General features: G+C 25.9%; 1 protein-coding gene across 4 annotated transcripts; it reads left to right on the forward strand.

Moving 5' to 3' along the window:
- Positions 1–5,540: 5,540 nt before the first annotated feature.
- On the forward strand, positions 5,541–11,932 carry LOC109808686 (uncharacterized). 4 transcript variants are annotated; one of them, XM_020371789.3, is made up of 6 exons: positions 5,541–5,999; positions 6,282–6,382; positions 7,331–7,347; positions 8,489–8,688; positions 9,494–9,546; positions 10,469–11,333. In XM_020371789.3, exons 1-6 carry the CDS (start codon positions 5,738–5,740, stop codon positions 10,511–10,513), a joined length of 678 nt encoding a protein of 225 aa, XP_020227378.1. In that variant the 5' UTR covers positions 5,541–5,737; the 3' UTR covers positions 10,514–11,333. The 4 variants fall into 4 exon arrangements, with proteins under 4 accessions (XP_020227378.1, XP_020227376.1, XP_082931691.1 ...); XM_020371787.3 differs by having other exon boundaries at positions 5,548–5,999; positions 7,331–7,428; XM_083075565.1 differs by lacking the exon at positions 10,469–11,333 and adding an exon at positions 11,497–11,932 and having other exon boundaries at positions 5,549–5,999; positions 7,331–7,428.
- The last annotated feature ends 10,902 nt before the right edge of the window (positions 11,933–22,834 follow it).

The raw sequence follows: 22,834 nt of genomic DNA on the forward strand, positions 1-22,834 counted from the left end.
TTTTAACAAAGTGAGCAACTATTTTTTTAATATAAAATAGAAGTATAGATGTTCTTAAATACTAAATGAGTGTATCCCGTTTATATATTATTATTGATAAATATAAATACTAAGTGAGTGTATCCGTTTATATATTACTATTGATAAACTCTATCATGTTCTGTTAAATAACTATTTTGACAGATGAAATTCCATAACTCGGTAAGTTTAAGAATTCAATTAGTTTAGGCTCAATTTGTATCTTGTTTTAATTAAAACTAAAAACGCTTGATGAGCTAGTTATTAATTATTATTATCACTGTTTTAAGGTAATTTGTTAAACATGTTCATCTAATTTTTTTTTTCTAGACATGAATCACTTTATCCCAAAATCAATTAACCAAATTTAATTTTACAGAGTCATTATCATTTAAAATCAAGTTTATATACACATACCAAAAGAAACACTGTTATAGTATATATAGCTTGAAGATCAAGCTGGCTGAAAGATGGCAAAAATTAGGCGCTTGAATGAGGATTGGGAATGCTACATCGCTAGTAACATTGTTTTTAACATTCACTAAAATTTATTGAAAATCATAATTTATTATCTAGACATTATTATATATACAGAATGAATTCGAATCCAGATATCAATATGTGTACATATATAGTAGGTTTCTTAACAATTTTTTACATACTAATTTCAAAATTTTATGGGTCTTGCTAACCATTGTTTTAAAGACACTGATTAAGAAATCAATGAGTATAAAATTTTTATTAAACATTACTATAAAGTTATATGAAAGAATATACATATATATTTTTTATTCTGATGAGCACGAATTAGCATTTTTCTTTCTTAATTTATTACTTTTCACCTAATAATTCATGACATGGCAATAAATTAAAATAAAGTAATTAAATTCATAGCTAGGTGTACCACATGCATGTCCTATGTGTTTTGGTCATAGCCTAGTTAAACCAAACAGATAATTTGAGTTGTACCATATGAACATGAGCCTCCCCTGTGTAAGACTACGAAACCAACCACACACACTACGATACAACCTGTCGTGATATAACTAGTTTACCATTCAAGTTATTAACAGTGTGCATAATCAAACAATTTAAGCGTAAATGAAATAGCAAAAGCTTAAGATATTTGGTTGTGTGGAGGAGCATGGTTGGGCCAAGTTTGTTATAATACGAGACACGTCAGCTCCATATCTCGAATGTGTTCCCCTAATGTTAAACAAACACGAGAGATGATTGAGGCAGAAATGAAGAAATGGTGGTGCAAGGAAGGAGCATTACTCGCGACACAATATCCATTTCAAAATTTGATTCATTTCTTTGCTTCTCATGTGGGTCACCTTATGGGAAAATTTTCAAATCTTATATGACTATAATTAATTAAAGATAATATAATTAAAAAATATATAAGTAATTTATAAGTTGATTTTGTAAGATTAAATTATATTTGAATTCACGTTTTTAAAATGAACCACCTAAACCCTAAACCCTACACTCTAAATCACCTATTATTCATACATATATCAAGTTTGATAATATTGGTTATTTAAGTTTCATGTATATGAAGAGATGTATAAAGTCGATTAGTCCAAACCTATATTTTAAGACATTTTTTTTTGTTCAAGGGAAAAGAAAAATCGTGAAGCTAGAAACACTATATCAAGTTACATATATACATATGCTGTTTTTGTTTGTTTATTGGAAAATTATAAGGTGGAATGCTAGAGCCACTGCTTATCAGCATCCAAAAGCACCAAAAGATAACCCTGAAACCATGAAACTATGTTGGAGATATAAGATTTTCCATAATGTCAAGTACAGATTCGTGTAGAGTTCCAGACAGCTGTCATTTGAGTTTACCCTAACATTTCACTGTATAATTTTATTATTGAATTATATTCTTTATTATATAAATTATTTTCATCATTTTCAATAAATTTTACGCACTAAAATCGATAGTGCATATTATGTTTAAAAGAGTATGACAGGACACGGTGATCAACAAAAACAAGCATGTTGCAACAAAATCACAACTTTATCGGAAAGCCAGTTAATAAGGAATTAAACTATAAACTTACTAGTATTATAAGATCCTTCCTAATTTTATTTTGATTAGGGATCGATAACCTCAACTGTACAGATAAATTATAATTATAAAAATTGTTTTCTTTTACCAAGTTAGATATTTTTGTCTTTTCAGAATTTTTATTAATATACTATAATAATTAAAATCATTAATTAATGATAATAAAAGTTCAACCCTTAATTGGGTTGGTTTGTGAAGCGCGAGAAAGAGAAATGAAGGAAAAAATAAGAAGAAAAAAAGAGAGTGAAAAGTGATATCATTTATTTATTGTTTGGTAGGAAAAAATGATAGGAATAATTTTTTTTTTCTTTTCTCTTGTTTGACTATGTGAAAATTCAAAGAAAAAAAAATATGTTTGTATAATAATAAAAACATCACAAATAATAATTGAGATGATATTGTGAATACTTACGAATGAAATTTATGACGAATTTAATTAGGATAGTTACTCGCAGCAGTCGCAGGTAATATAAACATACTTTTCCCTGCCTATTTGGTAACAAAGCAATAATGGGTATCAATGTATTTGTGCTCACGAGTAATTTCTGTTCAAAAACTTGTTAAATACCCTTATTTACACATACATAATATTATACAAAAGTGTCCTAATCGTACTTCATTTTGTGTTGATAAATTCATATGTTTTTAAGCATTTAAGAATGAACTATTGAGTAGTACAATTGTTGAGTTTTAGTAAATATGTGTCGATACTCAAATACCCATATGAGTATGGCAAGAGCACAAAGTAAACTTGTATGATGAAGGACTACTATTCAAACTTGTTTCACTTTATTACCAACGTTAATTATTGTTGTTGCCGCTGCATGCATTTACTTTAGGTGAGGGTTGAAAGTAGTGAATGAGTGATAATCAAAATAGATACAAGTTATGACTATTTTTGAAAGTTTTTTTTTTTATATTGAAAATAAAAAATATTTTTTAGTATATATATATCTATATATATATAGAGAGAGAGAGAGTGAGGAGGTTATAATAACACCGTTGTAACTTTTATTAAGTATTACACCGCTCAATAACTTTATATTAAATATGAATTTTGTAAATTCAACCGTTAGATTGAAAGTTCATATTACTTTATATATGTATATCAAATTTTGTTAAAATTGAACAACAAATTGAAGGTAATCAAAGTGTTCATATTTTAATGTATTTTGAAATGAATATATTACGTCAATTTTGTTCTATAAAAATGAAGTATTAAATCATCTTGGATTAATATAAAATTTTGTATATATGATCTAAGAGATATGAACTTTCAATCTAACGGTTGGATTTACAAAATTCACAGTTAATATAAAGTTATTGAGTGATGTAATACTTATTAAAAATTACATCGGTGTAATTATAACCCCCCTCATATATATATATATATATATATATATATATATATATATATATATATATATATATATATATATATATATATATATGAAGAGGGATCTGATTATTCTAGGAGTAAGTTTACATCAAATTTTAACAATCAAACCGTTAAATTTAAAGTTCTTAATGCATAGATCACATCTGCAAATTTTTAAAAAATTTGAAAATTATTTAATACTTTGTTTCTTTAATTCAAATCAATGTATAAAATAATTTTATGTTATCTGTCAATTTAAATTAATGAAATAAAGTATCAAATAATTTAAAAAACTTGCAGATTTAATTTATGCATTAAAAGCTTTAAATTCAACAATTTAATCATTAAAATTTACTATAGAATATGAGTTATTAAACGGAACAAATTTAAGTAGACTTATTTTTAAATATACGGATCCTTTCTGTCTCTATATATATGTTTACAAATGCTTCTAAACTTATATTCAAGCAAATTCTGAATCTCACTCACGTATACAACTTAATCTTTTAATACATAAAAATATATTCTCTCATCTTTCAACTTAGTCTCTCACCTAATCATCACCTTTCCATCATTTTGAGTGGATTGGTTTCTGAAATGAGACTTACTTAAAGAGTTATTTCTTCTCTATCTTACAAAATGTTGAAGGATAATAAATTTGACTCTTCCTTTCATCCTTCTTCCTTCCACTTTCATTTGAAATAAGCGTAGCCTAACAAAAATAATTAAATACATTTTAGAAAATAAGGAACTAGACCTAATTCAATCTAAAACAATTTAGAAAGACTCATTTTTTTTTTTCATTTGCAGTTTATTTTAAAATTTGATATTTTGAAAATTTCAAACTGTTTTCTGTATTTTTATTTTAAGTTAAAAGAAGAAAAAAAATGAAAAAAAAAAATTCCAACCCACTAAAAAACAGGCATAAGTCGGAAAGGCTTATGTGAACTATGAAACGTACCCAAGCCCAAAAAAGCACCAGGCTAACTATTCTAATAAAAACATACGGCTCATGTATATACACCTCCTTTTTTTTTTTTTTTTTTTTTTATAAGTACACCTCCTTCTTTTAAAAAAAAATTATAAAAAATTATAACTTTTTTAAAAAAAATTAATTTTACACTTTCAACTTTCAATTTACTATTTTCTTCTTCTTATTCACACACTTTTTTTTTTTCTCTTTCAATTTTCACATGCTACCAAAATAGGTGAGGTGAAGGAAAAATAAGGAGGTGCATGTAAAAATTGAAAAAAAAAAAAAAGAAGAAAGATATGTAATAAAAAAAAGTACTAAATTAAATGTTATGAATGTAAAATTAAAAAATTTAAAACAAAAAATTAAAAATAATATAAAATTTTAATTATTTTTTTTAAAAAAAGGTGTACTTATAGAAAAAAGGAGGTGTATATATCATGAACCAAAACATACCATAAGGCTTAGACCAAAAAATCAAACCTTAATAAAAATGGGCTTAAGAACACAATAAAATCACTTCAGCTCACTATTCTAATTTACCATTCTTGGTCCATTGGGTTTGACCCAAAACTATACCATTTTCGCCGGCTTTACCTCTAGTTTATTATTCCTTAAAAAAAGGGAGAAAAATCAATTTAAATATAGACATTAATTTTTTCTTCTAAACTATACTTTTGTCTCTTTATTATACAAAATTATTATTTCTATTTTTTTTATATTCATATTTTTATAAACTTGTTTAGTTGATATTTAGTAATTTCAGAAACAAATTGAAAAAGTAAAAGTGGAAGAAAATATGTGATAAAATAAATGAAAAAAACAAATGATTATTGTAAAAGTATATTTTGTTTTAATAAAAATATAAGATACTCGTCTTTTAATATAAAGTAAAAAAAATATGAATATAAATATTTCACATTTCTAAGAATGAACAATATCTAAAAATAATTTTTCGAAATTTAGACTAAATATATGTAATATTCTAAAATTTAATTTTTTGAAAAATATCTTTTTTGATAGTTTAAAACAAACGCCACCTTGTTTAATGAATCTCAAGTAAAGTAAGACAAAACCCAAAAAAAACACCACATTATCCATTTTTTTTTCTCTCTCTTCTTAATGTTATTACATAAAGTGCCATGAAAATGACACATTGTATGGAAAAAAACAGAGAGTGGCGAAGCACAGTACGTGGCAGCTTGCACCGGTTCTTCTGATGATCCCTTTTCTGAAATTAAAAAAAAAAAAAAAAAGTGTTGATCGATGAGAAGAGAAGAAAAAGATGGAGCTATGGAACAGAGCCCGAAGCTTTGCGGAGGAAGCAGCGAAACGATCCCAGGATCTGTCGTTGGGAGCTTCAGCTTCCAAATTTGCAGACATCATAACAGAGACCACCAAAGAGATCGCAGCACAAGCTTCCAAGCGTTTGCCCCAACATTATTTCAAAAACGACGTCGATCTCATCACTTTTGGCATCACCGAAGAGTTGAGGGAATTCGTCAGAGGGATCACCATCGCCACCTTTGAATATTTCCCCCTTCAAGGTTCCTTTTTTTTTTGTGTCTCTCTATGGATTAGGGTTAACTGCAATTCATGGTTGCTTTGCGCAAAGTCAAAATTAGAGATAAAGTGAAAACGGGACCGTTTTATTCTCAACCATTTTCTTTTTCTTTTTCTTATTTAAAACGCGTTTTAAATAACAAAGTTTCCGTCATTAACAAACACTTAGTTCGTTACTGATGCTACCTTTCACGTTTGAATTCTGTATCATTCTGCGGCCACTTCTTCATCTCAAAAGCTTATCTCAGTTTTCATGTCATTTGCAGATGATACGGATTTGTCTGATGTTCCTGCAGTTTCAAATATTAGGCAGGATCTAACCGAGTGGCAGCAAAAACATGCAAGCCTTGTTCTTTCTACAGTCAAGGTAGCATTTTTTTTTAATGTGTATTTGTGGATTAGAATGTTATCAAAGCTATGCAGGCCATGGGTACTTTTTTCAATGTTAATTAATGCACCTACAAGTAGTTACAGATGAGATGACAGATAAAAAAATTTGTGTCCTTAATGGCAAGTGCCTAATATTTATTTATCTATCAACTTGTTCAGAAAATTACTCGACCAGGATACTTGGTAAGTTTGAACTGACGTTTGGGGTAAAATAGTATCATGGAGCAATGGTTGTGAGCCTCAAACATATAAATACTCGCAATAAGTTATAGAGTGCATACGAGATTCAAATATCGTGAATAATTTATGCGTTTCAATTAGTGTTGACCTTTGTGTTCTAAGAGGTTTTTCTGTGTACGTATATCGGTATGTGAGAAAGACAGGAGGGAAAGGGATAGAGCAACGGTGGAAGAGTTAAGAACCCTGAATTGTAGCTAGGAGAGTTATGGTTGTCCATTTTCATGCTCCTGTAACTGTCACCTTGTTAGATCCACTTGTGATAATTGGTAACATGCTGCCATGGTAGAATCATAAGATGGGTGGTATTCTGATATCTAATTTTGTTGGAGCAAATCATTGGGTCAAAGACATTGCTTGTTTTTGTGTTAATCTAGCATGAATAAAGTAAAATATGTCACCTATGTATATGTGTTGGTTTGTGTGTACATGTTATATTTTTTATTTTTGATAATCAAAGGGGCTAAAAGCCCGAAACACTAACTATTAAAATTGGAGGAAGCAAACAAGTCTGCTAATAACAATTCCTGAATACAACTAGGAGGAGCATTAAATACTGCAATATTCTCCTCAGAAACTATCCTATTTTTACACGTTATATTGTATTCTATGTTGATTACTTTTTTTCTTGCAATCACATATTTGAAACATAATGTGCTCCCACTATTCAGTTTATTCTCTGTTGCAGGAGATTTCAAGATTGAGGTATGATCTGTGTCCACGAGTCATGAAAGAGAGGAAGTTTTGGAGAATATATTTTATACTTGTGAATAATCATATTGCACCGTATGTAATTTATCTTGTTGCTTGAGTATTTTGGTTTTCACATTAAATATTGTTACTCTCACTGTCCCACATGAATCATTTATACAGAATTGTGTGGTCTCTGTAGTCCGAGAATACTAGAGGGTCATGTATTATGTGCAGGTTTTCATGAAAACGGGTATTTTAGCATATACGATGTACATACATGTTTATCATATATAATTAAAATTTATAATAAATCATATATATAAATGAATACTATATTTGAATATATAAATTATATTTAAAATTAGTATACATAAAATATTTTTAAACATATAAATTATATTTTAGATTCATGAAAAATAATTTATGTTGTAATAAAAAAATTGATAATTTATTTTGAAATATTAATATTTAATTCATAATAATTAAGATAAATAAGAACCAAATTAGATAAAAAGTTAAAAAAAAAACCTACAAACCCTCTTGTTGAAAAAAGTATCTAAAAATACTCTTGCGTAAGATAGAGGTTTGTGCTTAATATATGGAAGTTGATTTTATCAAGTATGCTGTTTTTTAATAGTAAATACTTAAATGATTACTTCTAATTTAGAAGATAGGAATGTACATAAGTAAAATAAAAAAGGAATGTACTTAAGTCTCCATGGTTCCCAAAATTTGAAATACTCTCATCCTGGAGATATATAAATATGCACACTAAGAGATTGAAAGGAGTTTCTGCTGTGATAATATGAGCACTTAAAATTTTGAAAAATATGTTAGAGTTTTAAATGAGAGCTCATACAGGAAGCTGAATGCTGGTTGAGTTTTTGAAAATAATTATTGTACGGTATAATAAAAAAATAATTGTTGGATATGCATAAATTACTAATAGCAATGATTTTAGCAGATTCTGGTTACACTCTTAAAAAAATAATATATTTGTGGGAAAACACCACGCTAGTTATACTTGCACATGTGTTATATGAAGTGCATCTAGAAATTAACTCATTCTGCTGCTCTTTAACTTTAGTTTATACTGTTATAGTTATGCTGTTTCTGACATTTAGTAAACTTTTTGTCTTATGATTTCTAACAGCTATGAAAATCGGTACATGGAAGAAGAAAAACTAAAATCATCTGAACAAGATCACAAAGTGATGATGAAATCCTTAAGCACTGAATTGAACTCTAATCAAGAGGTGCAGGAAGTGAAAAAAGAGACCAAATCTTCAAAACCATCAACTGAGCAAGACTTGGATGTATTTCTTCTGGGAGGAGACAGTGATGATGAGCCTGGTATACCTTACTAATTTAATCTATTAAAATTTGTTATTTATTTCTGAAAAATATACTTGTGTATTGTGTATACAAGTTTGCTACATCTCCATCTGTATTTGATATAAAAAAAAATTAAGTGCCAGAGTAATTTAAAGGAGATTAACCATATAGGGAAAACAGATAGTTATGTCAATTGCCAAATCATATAATTTTGCATTCCTCATGTCTGGATGATTAATGAGAGAAGAAAGAGCAAGATAAAAATGTTCTGAATTTTAAGTATAATTTTTTTCAATGTAACCCATTTTCAAGTAACTAAATTTGTAGGTTAAATAGTTGATCACAAGCTTTTAAATTAAAAGCAAAGTTCTTTACCTTCATTATTCATTAGTTTGGTGAGCAACAAAAAGTGAGAGCTTGAGGGGTTATTCCCTTTCCCTGTTTTCTCCTTCCACCCCTCATCCAAACAAGTAATCTAGTTTAAACTCTTTACTTTCTAAATTAATGCAGACAGAACTAAAGCTAAGCCAACTAGGAGCCTGTTTGGATATAAGACATAAGTGTTATTGGGAGTTTCTCTACTGAAAATAAAGAGTTATTTCTGGTAGAAAAGCTTTCAAAAACACTTATAAACTTGTATTCAAAGAGACTTTAGATAGACTACCATTTTCTTCATGTTTGCCTGTTTCTCATTCTCAGTCTATACCACCATGTTGTCCAGAGTTGGAGCGTTATATCCAATGGTAGTATGTTCGTTCATTTCTTCATGGGTGAATTTAAATTTTGATGAGCTTATATTTGCCAACAATCTCTGGTCTTTCAGATGATGGGGATGGGGGATATGATGATGATTTGGACAAACTGATGGATAATTCGGTAAGCATGATATAATCTTTAATTCTGTACTGGTTATGGTATGTATATATACACACACTTTACTCAATAGTTATTTACGATTATGCTAGCAAACTATAACTTTAGATTTATTAAAATTTTGGCTTAATTGCACTTTTTGCCGCCAAAGTTTCATGATTTCGCAAATTTTGCCATCCAAGTTTTGAATTTGTATATTTTGTCATCTTATTAAGTTGACCATTGACGTAGCATATCAATTGCTAATGTATTATGTTATGTCATGTCATTATCCATATGTCACATCAGCAATTTATACTAGCAATTAACTTTTTACGTTAGTGGACAACTAACATAGACAGATAGTTAATTAATGGAGTGACAAAATATGCAAATTCAAAAGTTGTGGCCAAATTTGCGAAATTGTGAACCTTTGATGGAAAAAAGTGCAATTAAACCTAAAATGTTTCTGAAACTGTAGCTTATTAATATATTTCTTTTAAATAACAGGTTAAAGTATATTAGCAAACCCCCTTGTTTGTCTCTTTTTATTCCTTTAGTAAATGTTCTCTCTAATAAATTAAAAAAAAAAATCTTCATTATCCTAGAAAATGCTTGTCTAGGCTTCACAAAAAAATTACAATTTGAAATACTTTTGGGGGATAATTTAAAATTTTGATCCCTACACTTGATGCTACTTTTCGTTTTTGTTCCTAATTGAAAATATATTTTTACTTCTACATGAAAAGTTGAATACAAAATGGTCCGTCATTTGCTAATGTTATAACTCTGATAGATTTAGTCCTTATACTTGCCAATATTTTTGGATTTTGTCTCTATACGAAACAAATATACACTTTGTTTGATCCTTGCAAAATAAAAGAGAGAAATTTCTATTATGATCCATAAACTTGACATACTTTCTTTTTTGTTTCAATCCTTACAGGAAAAAAATTCTAACACTATAATGTTGACAAACAATGGAGACTGATATGTAAATATATTTTTATTTAGGAATCAAAATAATGTAAAGACTAAACAAAACACATTGCTAGCCTAGGCATAGAGACCAAACTTTTAGTTGATTAATGACAATTGTCCTGTTGGGATTTTTCACCCAACCTCCGCCCAGTACAATTGGTTAATCAAGTGTGTAAATATGATTTTGTCTTATAATTAAATAATAATAAATGAATATGTTTATATATAATTATCAATTTTTACTTGTTTCACTACTAGTTAAATATGCCTTACAGCTGGTTAATAGTATTATGGTCATTGAAATGTCTAACGGTGATTAACTGTCTTACAAGTAATATATACTTGTCACTCTAATCGTTAAATGTCTCATAAGTGATTAATAGAATATGAGGCTATTGAAATGTCTAACAATGATTGACTGTATCTTAAAAGTGGTTAATTGTATAGGTGGACATTGGGTGGACAATTCACAAGTGGACAATTATAATTCTTTTTAATTTAACCTATTTTAGGGTTGACATTTTAGGTAAGCACTTGATCACCTATTTAATATTTGAACTTGAGGTTGCGGTTAAATCTAATTATTTAGTAAATTTACTCGATCAAGCCTCTTTTTTGGTTGGATAACAAAGTAGAAGAAAGGTTTTCCACATTTGAAATAAACAACTGCTTACTTTTGTAAGGCCATAATCCTAACCTTTGTTGTAAGGACTAAGGACGTTAATCTTCACTTGTGTTAGAATTTGGAAACGATGGTGCTTGCTTACTATTATAAAGTGTGGTATGATGACTGACTTGACTTGCATAGACCTTGGCAGTTGGCAGTAAAAGATGAATCTATTTTGGTCTGTAAAAGACTATTGAAACATATCAGATACTCTTTTGCCCATAATAGAAGATTTGTTTGGCCCAATTGGAACTTCATTTTGGTCTGAAATTTTATTAAACCGTCCATTGATTTTGGCGGCATTTATATTTACTAATTTATTTTAGAGCTTACTTAAATGTACAGGACGATGAGAAAGGGAAATCATAGATGTTGCTTGAAATTATTGGGTGACATTAAATAAGTGGTTGCAACATGCCTGAGAATATTCATGATGAAATATGAGGCTTAATTTATTGATGCGACACATACGGTGGCTGATCTGTTCCATGATGCCTACATTTGTTCTTTCAACCCTTTCCTGCCCCTTTATTTATGTGTTAGTGAGGGATGAAGGTTGGGTTTGTGATTATAAAATATGTTAATTATTTGGTGTCTAGTTTTGTTAGTTGTTTAAATGATTGTTCTTTGTATGTAAAAATACATATCAAATGTACCGAAAGGAAAAGGAAAAATAATAGATATTGCTTGTCCCATGATGTGTGTGTGTGTATATATATATATATATATATAAATTTTTATTAGGATTTTTTTTCCTCTTTATTATGCCAGCCATGTATATCTATTTAGATCATATTGTATTGAGAAGCAAGGGGGAAATTAAGATAAAGGCCTGTTTGGTTTGTGGTTAGACAGCCTCCTCCCTTCCCTGCTTTTTGATGTATTTTGCCTCTAATGTGTGCATTAGATAATGTAAAGGGATACTAGAAAAAATTTAGCCGAGTTTATGTAAGTAATTTACGACATTTTAAAAAATGTATATTTTAATAAATTTTATGAAGTTGGTTGTCAAGATAAGATTTTTTCAGTTTATACAATGTTATTATTTGATTTGATATTTGATAGTAACTTATTTTATGATTTTTTTAATTAAATTGTTTATTCAGAAGTGTCTAGAATCAAATTTGGGTTTCGAATTTGATTTTAGTAGCTTCAGCGTGAAAGTAACATTTTATTGCTTTTCTTTAAATAAAATTTCATTTATATGTATATTAAAATTTATTATAATTTAATATTAGATTAAATTAAAATAAAATCAATTAAGGAAAGTTGTATTCTTTTAAAAAAATAGTTATACATTTAACAGTGATTTCAGTATTATTAATCAAATAATATATATTTTGTTAGAATTACTCTTCAAATAATATTTTCAAACTTATTTATTTTCTTATTTTTAATATTATTAATCAAATAATATTTATTTTGTTAAGAAAATAAATCAATTGGCCTACATGTGCTTTTATCCTGAATTCCTTTTCCAAAGTCAAGGATTGTAAATTCTAACTTAAGCAAACTACAAAAATCGAAGAGCTAATTGGAAACAGTAACATGAAATTCAGGGTTTAGGGGAATTTTGACCAATAACCATCATTCTAGCCATCAAGGATCTCGAATGTAGGAATGTTCATATGTGAATGTCCTGTGATGTCATTTGTAGACATGCTTTTTCGTATTTTAATCACATCTAATAATTTTAAACTGGTTTATTAAAAATAAAAATATATTACTACAGGAAATTAGTCCAGAAACCACAAGTTGTGTGTTTCATTTTGATGAACCAGAGTGGGATACGTTTGATCTTATTGCTTCAGTGTCATTTTCCCTGGAAACTGCCATTTTAATTTTTAATGGGCTCTAACATCGATATGAGTCTGAGAGATGCTGACAAATAAAAAGCCTTAGTGCGATTCAATTTCAAAACATTGCTTATAACCCACAATAAAAATACTAGTATAAACATATTAAAATAGCAATGTCTTCGTTCAATTAGCAATCATGTGTTTTCAGATTATTATTTTTGCTAAATTCTTCACTATTCTTGTTTGCTTCTCTATTTGGCGTGTCTATCATAAAGTTTTTAAAAAAAATTGCTTTTTTGTTTTGAATTATGTATAGTCAATGGCTTATGGCTATGTCCCATTTAGTTGGCCTTGAACTTTTTCCTCACACACATATGGCATGATTAATTGATATTTTCTAAAATATCTGTATCTTAAATAATTTTAACATTTTTTTTATCAATCTAACTACTAGATTGGTAGTTCTGATAACATTGATCAAGTGTATGAAAGTTCATACAATTTAAAATTAATTAATATTTCTTCACATTTTTATTTTAATAAATAATATGTTACTTAAAATATAAATATATTTATTTTATTGTATACTTATAAATATTTAAATTATTTAAGTATAATACATAATTATCAAAATAATATTTTATAACTAACATTAAGATTAATAAAAAAATTATATATATAAAAATTGCCATTTTTATCAAATTTAATGGGTCCTAGTTCAATCATTTGGCATTTGGCAAGTCTTATTATTTAGCAGTAGTTTTGTTATTTTGTGTGTTGGACTGTTGGTATTGTTTATTTTGTAGGCTTTGCGATAATAGCATTACCATGTCCATATCTTATTATTTTTCTTCGATTTATTTAGTCAGAAACCAACTAAAATTGGCATAATTGAATGGCTGCTTATGAGAAATAATAGTTTGGAATATTCTGCTGGTAGTTTCACTTTCTATCTCTATTTTTGCAAGTTTTATTAAGTTCCAGCTGGATAACTTTAAATCATGTGACCACCTACTTAGAGCCAAATAACTGATGCTGCTACTTTTTTTTGGTAGCTTTATCGCACATCTCCTTTTTTTCCCTCAAATGAGAGAGGGAAAGCACGTTCACTTGTCTCAGGATAAGATTAAATTGTTTATGCAAATTAAGAGTCATTTTCCATTAACTCCAACATATGCTTCTCTTTTTTTCATTCCCTAAATCCCATCATAACCCTACCTTTTTCATTTTACTTTTTGTAATCAATCATGGGTCTACCCTGTAATTCATACATTCATGCTCATGGCTATCTCGTTGTGTTTTATACTTCTTTTTCTTCTTATTTAATTGTGTTCCATCTAAATGTGAATCGAGAAGATGACACCAGGAACAGGAGTAAACTTAAAGTAACGAGAATCAAAAGAAACTTAAAAATATTAGCGTATTTTTGTTTTCTCATGCATATTGCCGTTCTATGTCATCAATTTGTATATCTAATCATAACTTATTAGGAACTATGAACTTTTTGTTCCCAAGGCAAACGAGAGAGGATTTTCCATATGTTTTTTAATAAACTTTTACGAATTAAATAAAGCTTAGTTAGCTTGCTTAAATTGTCCACCCCGGTTTTTATTTCAAGTGAGGGGTCCATTAATTAAACTAATAATTAAAATTAAATTATGTATAATGTGCAAAAGTTAATAACTGAACCGTCCTTAACTCAGAAAAAAAAAAAGGAATTATGTATGAGATCCATGTGTTTGAAGGATCGTTTTTTTAGAGTGATGTTTAATACTAATTGGCATATGAATTATTCCAAAATATTTATTGTATTAAATATAAAGAAAAAGTACAAATTTTTTTTTATTACGATATTGATATGAAGTATTTATCATTAAAAGTAGTGACAAACTTTTATTAAAGATAATAAGTGTATTCAAGATGAATATTTTTCTTTTAAATTAGTTTATTTTATACTTTAGATAAAAATTCAAATTTTGAATATTTTAATTAAGAGACATAAATTATTATCACTTATTAATAAAAAAGAGTACATCTTATTTTAAATCAATCATATCTCAAATTGAAATATATATAGAAAGAGAGTGGTTATCTTTGCTTATGCATAAGTAATTCCAAGTTTGATTTTTAAAACTTCCTACCCAAAAGAGGACGGTCTAGTGATATTATTTTTGGATGGGTACAAATTCTACTGATTAATATTATTTTTCTGCGTAGACCTTAACTAATTAATTAGGTGGAGTTTGAATTAGTCTTTTTCCGTAAGGCTTAATGGAAATGTTCAATCAATTCAAGATACCCATTCCATTTGGGCATGTTATATAGGTTTTTTGAGTCTGAATTACTCTATCCCAATCCCATCCAAGTTGAATAAATAATTAGTTGAGAAATGATAAAGTCAAGTCAGCTCTCGAGTTGGATTACTACAATTAGTATTATTAATCTGTATTTCGTATGATATATATAACTATTCAATTTGAATAAATATAAGAATGTACCCATTCCACACAACTATTGCTATAAATTCTACTCATTACGTCACTTGTTCAGAACAAGGGTGGATTGCTACTCGTGCACATGGACCTCCACATTATTTTATTTCTCTTCATTTACATGTGACACTTTTAAAAACAATTTAATACAGTGTTTAATTCAGTTTTTCTTAGATTTTTTTTAAATATGAAATTTATTTTTAATTAGTTTGTATATATTTCTATTTTTGTTTAATAAAAATGCTTGTTTTTTGTATAAAAAAAATAGGATTCACCTGGTCAACTATTTTAATTGTAATAAAAAAAAATGTAGTCTTTATTTAAATTTCATTCGTATTTATTCTTTAAAAATGTAAAAAAAAAACAAAAAAAAAACTCTTATATGTTAAAAACGAATATCATTCTCATGCAATTACGTTTTTAGAAAATTTTGTTTGATAAACTTTTTTTTTAAATATCTAATCTTATTTATTTTAAAATGACACTAATTAAATATTCTATTAATTTTGTGAAATACATTAAATGTAGATATTTTGAATGACATTCATTCCAAATTAGTGATTAGAGAGAAAAATATTAATTAGGTGAGAGGACTAGTATAAGACATTCAGTTTGTTTAGAGAGAGGATTGTTAAATTAAGAAACAATAGTAGTATAAGGATAATTTAAAAATAAAATATAAAAAATATAAATTTATTATTATTAATTAGATTAATCATTTTTCTTAAAGTTAGCAAATTAATTAATTAGATCCTATATATAAGAACAAAAGTAGGATTTTTTTAGTTGAAACACACAATAATGTTACTTATATTTATAGTCTTGACAAAGTAGTGATGGGTGAATTAATATAATTTGAAGAGAATAATATAAACATTGGTTTAAATCTTATATTATTGATTACATTTACTCTTGACGTGGGTTTGATACCTCCTACAATTATTAAAACTCTATTTTGATAGGCATATTTATTTAAATAAATTATTTGGTGTTATAGGAAATTTTTTTCCAATAAGCTTATATTGATTCTTAGTTTGACAAGTAAAGTTTTAAAGCAAATTTAACATCATTAAACTTCAACAAACTACTAAGTGAACAATAATATTTTTTTAGGATTTCAACGTGTCACTGATTCCTTATTCAGTATTTTAAAGATATTATCTCCTATTTATCATTTTTTAAATAGAAGGAAGTATCCTAATTAATCTTTTTTATTAAAATTATTTGTTACTTTGATATCTTATATGTTGTTATTATTTTTGATAATGATATAATTAAGAAAATAACAATGAATATTATTACAATGTTAAAATAGATAAATAGAAATGATTTTTATTAAAAGAAAAACGAAGGTAAAACATGAGTAGCTTTGAACATAATTTTTAATGCCATTCCAAATATACACTATGACATCGTTGGCAATACTTTGAACCATTATATTAATTGTTAGTGTCAATTAAAGTTTAAACCATAAATAGAGGCACGCAATTTGGTTACTTTTCATGCGCTCAATCCGTAAAATGCAAAAGCTTATTCTAGATGACATCGGCTTCGAGTTTAGCATGACCGGCAAGGCCCACGACATACATATATATATATATATATATATATATATATATATATATATATATATCTAAATTTATTTCATTCAATAATTCGTGTTTTACATTAAATTTTAACGATTCAATCGTTGAATTTAAAGTTTTAAATATATAGATTAAATCTGTAAATTTTTTAAAAATTTAAAAATTATTTAATATTTTATTTCATTAATTTAAATTGACAGATAACCATAAAATTATTTTATACATTGATTTAAATTAATGAAACGAAATATTTTTTTTTAAAAAAATTATAAATTTAATCTATGTATTAAGAATTTTAAATTCAATTATTAAATCGTTGGAAATTTGATGTAGAATATAAATTATTGAACATAATAAATCTTAATAAATTTATATATAAATTAAGTATATTATAACTTGGACTAAGATGACAGTGGAAGCAAAATGATGGTGATATAATGATAGTTTTATCTATAATTTTTAATTTAAATTATTTATTTTAATTTAATAATTGAGGGTGTGATTTTTATTCTCACAATAAAATGATATTTTTATAGTATACTACGATTATTAATATAGTCACACTATTTTTTAGTTAAAATATATTAGTCACCAGTACAAAGGATTAAGACAAATTTTTATACTTATCTTTGATATCAATAAGGTTAGTCAATCTTTTTAAAAGAAAATTGTTTTGAAATTCAAATTTTATGATAAAAAATATAATTAAAAAAATAAATATTTTAAAATTTGATCAGTTAGATAAAATTAATTAAATTAATAAATACTTTGTATCAACAACATAAAAGAAGTTTTATTGCATTCAAAATTTGTACACTCTCTTATTTAAAAGAATTTTTGACGTATGAGATTTAACAATATTTTTCCACAATTTTTACAATTTTCTCACCCCAAACAATACTAATTTATAATTTCCCTATTTATTATACTTCTATTATCTTCCATTTTCTTGGCTCTAATTCCTCATTGCCAAGCAAAACATAAGAGATGGAAATGAAAATGTAAAATAAAAAAAATAAAAAATAAAAAAAGTTAAATATTTTAAAAATAAAAAAATTAAAACAAATATAAAAAACAAACTACTATTTTATTAATAATCTAAATTAAATTTAATACATTAATAGATCCATAAATTTTTAAATTTTTTTTATAAAAAATATATAATTGAGTCTTTAATCTTCTACAATGTTTGTAATTGAATTATTGAAATTAGTAAAATCATCGCAAAATGTTATTTTTATGTCGGTTTCAACATACCATAATCTGATTCAGTTATAAAAATTGTAAAAAATTTAAAAATCTATACATTGAACTTTGCAGGTTTTTATTTTTGGGTGAATTGATATAAAAAAAAAAAAAAAAAAAGTTGGCATTTATACGTATGTGATTCCTCACCTACTTCTTAGTGCTCACTCTGTCTGTCTTGGCAATCAACCACTTCATTTGACAGTTCCTCCTTCTGAAAACATGTTAACCTTTGGATAAGAATCTATTCATGCTATCAATAAATATCAATATGATAATACCGTGTTAATAATTTTATTAAAAGTTTTTCTATTGTGTATTGAGCGACATATTTTTTTTTTTTTTTGGAGTGATTAATCTCTTCGTTACGTTGGAGATACTCAAAAGGTGGGATAGTTGGCTCCAAGATTTAACGCGCTGCATATACAAGGCAGAATTCAAACCTCTGACTTTATTTAAGTGTGGATCAACCCCTACCGCTGAATCACACACTTAAAGTTAAGCGACATATTTTAATAATGATTAAAATTTATTTTATTTAATATTTTTCTTTTAGTATATTTATTACATGAGAAAACAAATAATAATAAATAGTATTAATTCTGACTTTTAAAACTAATTTGATATCATTTTTAATTTTATCATTTCATTTGTCTTTATCGCTTCTAATCAAAACAATAATAAAATAGATTTTAATAATATTTTATTTAAAATATTATACATTATTTTATATTTTTTAATTCTGTTATACTTTTGTTACTGCTGGTTTAATAATATTTTATATTAATAAATAAAATATTATATTATAAAATTTAATAAAATTAAAACTTGAATATAAAAATTAAAATAAATATTTTTTTAAAATTATAAAAATTAAAAATATTAATTTTAAATTTGAAACATTAAAAAAATTATTTTAAATTTGAACGATTAAAAATATATTTAAATTTCATTACACAATAATATAATTATCTCAAATAATACTTATATTATATGTAATATTTTATTTATGTGATATATGTAATTTTTTTTATAAAATTTAAAATGTGTTATATATCTTAAAATGATTATTAAAAAATAATGATTTTAAATTTTAAAAGAATAAAAATAAAAAAAATACGGTACAAATAATAAACACTTTACTTTTTCTAGAGTAAAAATATATTTAAATTAAATTTATTTTAATTTTTGTACATGTTATTTATTATTTATTATTTTTTAATTTTTATTTTTCATAAAAAAAGTCATTTTTATAAAATTATTCTTAGACACTAATATAATATTAGAAAATGAAGAACATACCACATTATATTATAATATTAATATAATTTGAAACATACCTCATAACGATAATAGTAAAAAAAATCAGCAGCAACAAATATATAACAAAATTTTTAAAAAATTAAAAAATATTTGATACTTTAAGTGAAATATTATTAAAATCTGTCTCATTATTATTTTGATTGAAAGTAAAAAAAAAAAAAAAAACATATGAAAGAATATTAAAAATAACATCAATTTAATTTTAAAAATCAGAATTAATATTATTTATTATTCTCACATAATAAATATATTAAAAATAAGTATTGAATAATAGGTTATAAGGATTCAGATTCTCTAACTTTGAAATATGAAAGTTACGGTAACTTAATGTATTTAAACCGTTAGATTTATAAAAATAAATCAGATTGTAACACGTATATAATAAATATTTTGAGTTAAATATACACGTGTCACAATCTGATTCATTATTATAAATTTAATGGTTTATAAAAATAAATCAGATTGTGACACGTGTACAATAAATATTTTAATTTAAATGTACACATATCACAATCTAATTTATTATTATAAATCTAACGGTTTAAATGTATTAAATTACCATAATTTTTCTTCCATAAAGTCAGAAGATCTATTTCCTAGATTCTAATCATGTTAAAGTCTATCACAAGACACACATTAAAAAAATCATTATATTAAAAAATTTATTCATTTTTATGAAATTTATTAATCCTTACATAAGAGGAGGATTGATTAACTAAAGTAGTATGATAATATTTAAATGCGCAGACACTCATCCATTTTACGTTATTCAATGCAAGAATTGCAAGTGAGGTGATTAGTTTAATATGAAGTGGTCAAAGGAGATTACGTGAATATTAATTGCAAAGGGTAATTAATGATTCAAATGAGAGCGTACAAATTAAACATGCGAGTGCGAGCATGTCACGCGAATGACATGCAAGAACGGCACGGCCGCGAGGTTGTAACAAGATTGACTGCAATCGCTACTCCTTTTTGCTTTTTTTGGTTAAACCTGCAATTGCAAGTCTCGTCAAAATAATAATCATCAAAACCATAAATCAAATATTTCAATATAATATTTTAAATAGCAAGTGACTTTTTCTTAAAGACTTGTCTCTATTTCTTATATCTAACTTAATTTTTAAAATATATAATTATAGACAATATTTGTTTTGACTTTTGAATCAAATTTATGAATAAGGAAGTGAAGTGATTTATTTGGCGAAGAATTAGTGTTTAAAGAAAAACAAAATGTTAGTGGAAAGTGGAAAGAAAACAGTGACATTGACAGAGAAAGCGTGGGAGGAGGCAACGTATCTTGTGGGACCGAGCATCTATTGTGGTCGTGGATCAGTCACCGTTTGATGGGATGCATGGTCCTCAAAGTGGGCAATAAATGAGTTGGATGCTGACACGTGGCCCAAACTCTCCATCAGATGGCCCAAATCAGTGATTGTTCGGAAAGAGAAATAGGGTACGTCTTAGCGGCGGAACCGACACTTTGACGGAGGCTAAACGCCGTTGCACATCCACGATCCAATATACCGTAAGTTAATCGCATTTCATTAATATATTCAAAATAATTATATGATAATTTAGAACATTATTTTTATTATTTCAATTCTATTGTTAAAATTTGTATTAATCTTTCCTTTTTTTAAAAATAATTTTCGTATTTTAATATTGAAATTTGAGTTAATATTTTTCTGTTGAGATAATAATCCTTTTTAATTTTGAGACAAAAATTTGAATTTTTGCTATTAATTTAATACATAAAAGTTTTTTTTTTTTACATCCCTTAATAAGCAAAATTTGTTTTATTAATTTCTTTTATACAAAAACAATGAAACTCAATTAACTTTTAATCAAATAATTATAAATAGAATGAATATCGTATAAAAATGAGTCCACAAATAATTGAAAAACAATTTGACATTAGAATTTTCGATTTTCTAGTTGTTTCTTTGACTAATTTTTCATACGATTATAACTTATTTATTGTTTTTTCTCTCCAAACATTAGTTATGTTATACTATTTTTGTGTAATTGAATTTATTGTGACAAATTCTAGATCATCAATAATAACAAAAAAAAAAGTGTTCAAAATCTTGTTGTGAGATAAAAATGATTATTGTTCTAAAATGATAACATTAACTTAAAATGTGATTTTTTTTAAGTATAAACTCAAAATTTAAAGTAAAAATCTACAATGATTCTTTTTAAAAGATAAGTAATCAAAACGAATTTTAATAATGAGATAAAAGAAGAAAAAATAACCTTTATTATATTACTCCTTTTATTATATATTTTTCTTATCACAAGTAAGTATTATATATAAATATCATGAAACTAATAGTGTTCATTTTTTTTGGGTGTTGAGATAATACTCCCATCAAAATAAGATCTTCCGACTACGTGTTTAAAATTTTTAACTGTTCTATTGTTTTCTCCTTTTCGTTATAAAGGAAAACCTATATGTGTTAAATAAAACTTGAGATAGGCAAACGAATTTTGTGAGATATATGAATTAAAAACTTTTTTTTTAAACGAATATACATCAATAATCTATAATATTTAATAAGTGATTAAAAAATTTGTTATATAGTGATACAAAAATTATTATTAAAAATTATTTTTACTTAGACAATAAATATCATATATGTTGATATATTCTTAAAAAATATGAATATGTTATAATGACACATAAGATATGTTAAATCTCATTCAAAATTAATATTAAAATTGTGTATAATTATATATCAAATAAATATATGTTTGTATATATTGTATCTATAATGATATTATTTTATATGTATATTACATGTAATATTTTTTTTTGTAATGATTGATATTTTAATTTGGTGTACACATATATTTTAAACTTATCGTAGTGCGTATTTCTATTTAAATTTTATTTTCTCCTCTTCTTTTATTTCTTTTTTCTTAAAAGAAAATATTGTATGTCTAGTTTTCTAGTAATGAATAATGGAACATTATTTTTTAGGTTGAAAACTTTATATACATATATAATAGTCGTACCAAAGTTCTTCATGATACCACCTCAATCCCATTGTTATGTTAACCCTAACTATAAAAATGTATAGTAATTACTCTACTATTTGCGTTTGTTAGCTAAATTATTTTTTTAAAATTCAATTTTCTAACTAGTAAATTAGTTTATACAATTGATACGTTCCACAAATTTTAATAGAAGGGAATGTCAACTACTCAAAGCAA

Source organism: Cajanus cajan, chromosome 5, assembly GCF_000230855.2.
Source record: "Cajanus cajan strain Asha chromosome 5, NIPB_CcT2T_4, whole genome shotgun sequence".
NCBI lineage: Eukaryota > Viridiplantae > Streptophyta > Magnoliopsida > Fabales > Fabaceae > Cajanus > Cajanus cajan.

Excerpts from the sequence above, each read along its gene's own strand:
- LOC109808686 (XM_020371787.3), top strand. The coding sequence starts at position 5,738 with ATGGAGCTATGGAACAGAGCCCGAAGCTTTGCGGAGGAAGCAGCGAAA. Across the intron at positions 8,689-9,493 it reads AGACAGTGATGATGAGCCTG|ATGATGGGGATGGGGGATAT; the intron begins GTATACCTTACT and ends CTGGTCTTTCAG. Across the intron at positions 9,547-10,468 it reads ACAAACTGATGGATAATTCG|GAAAAAAATTCTAACACTAT; the intron begins GTAAGCATGATA and ends CAATCCTTACAG.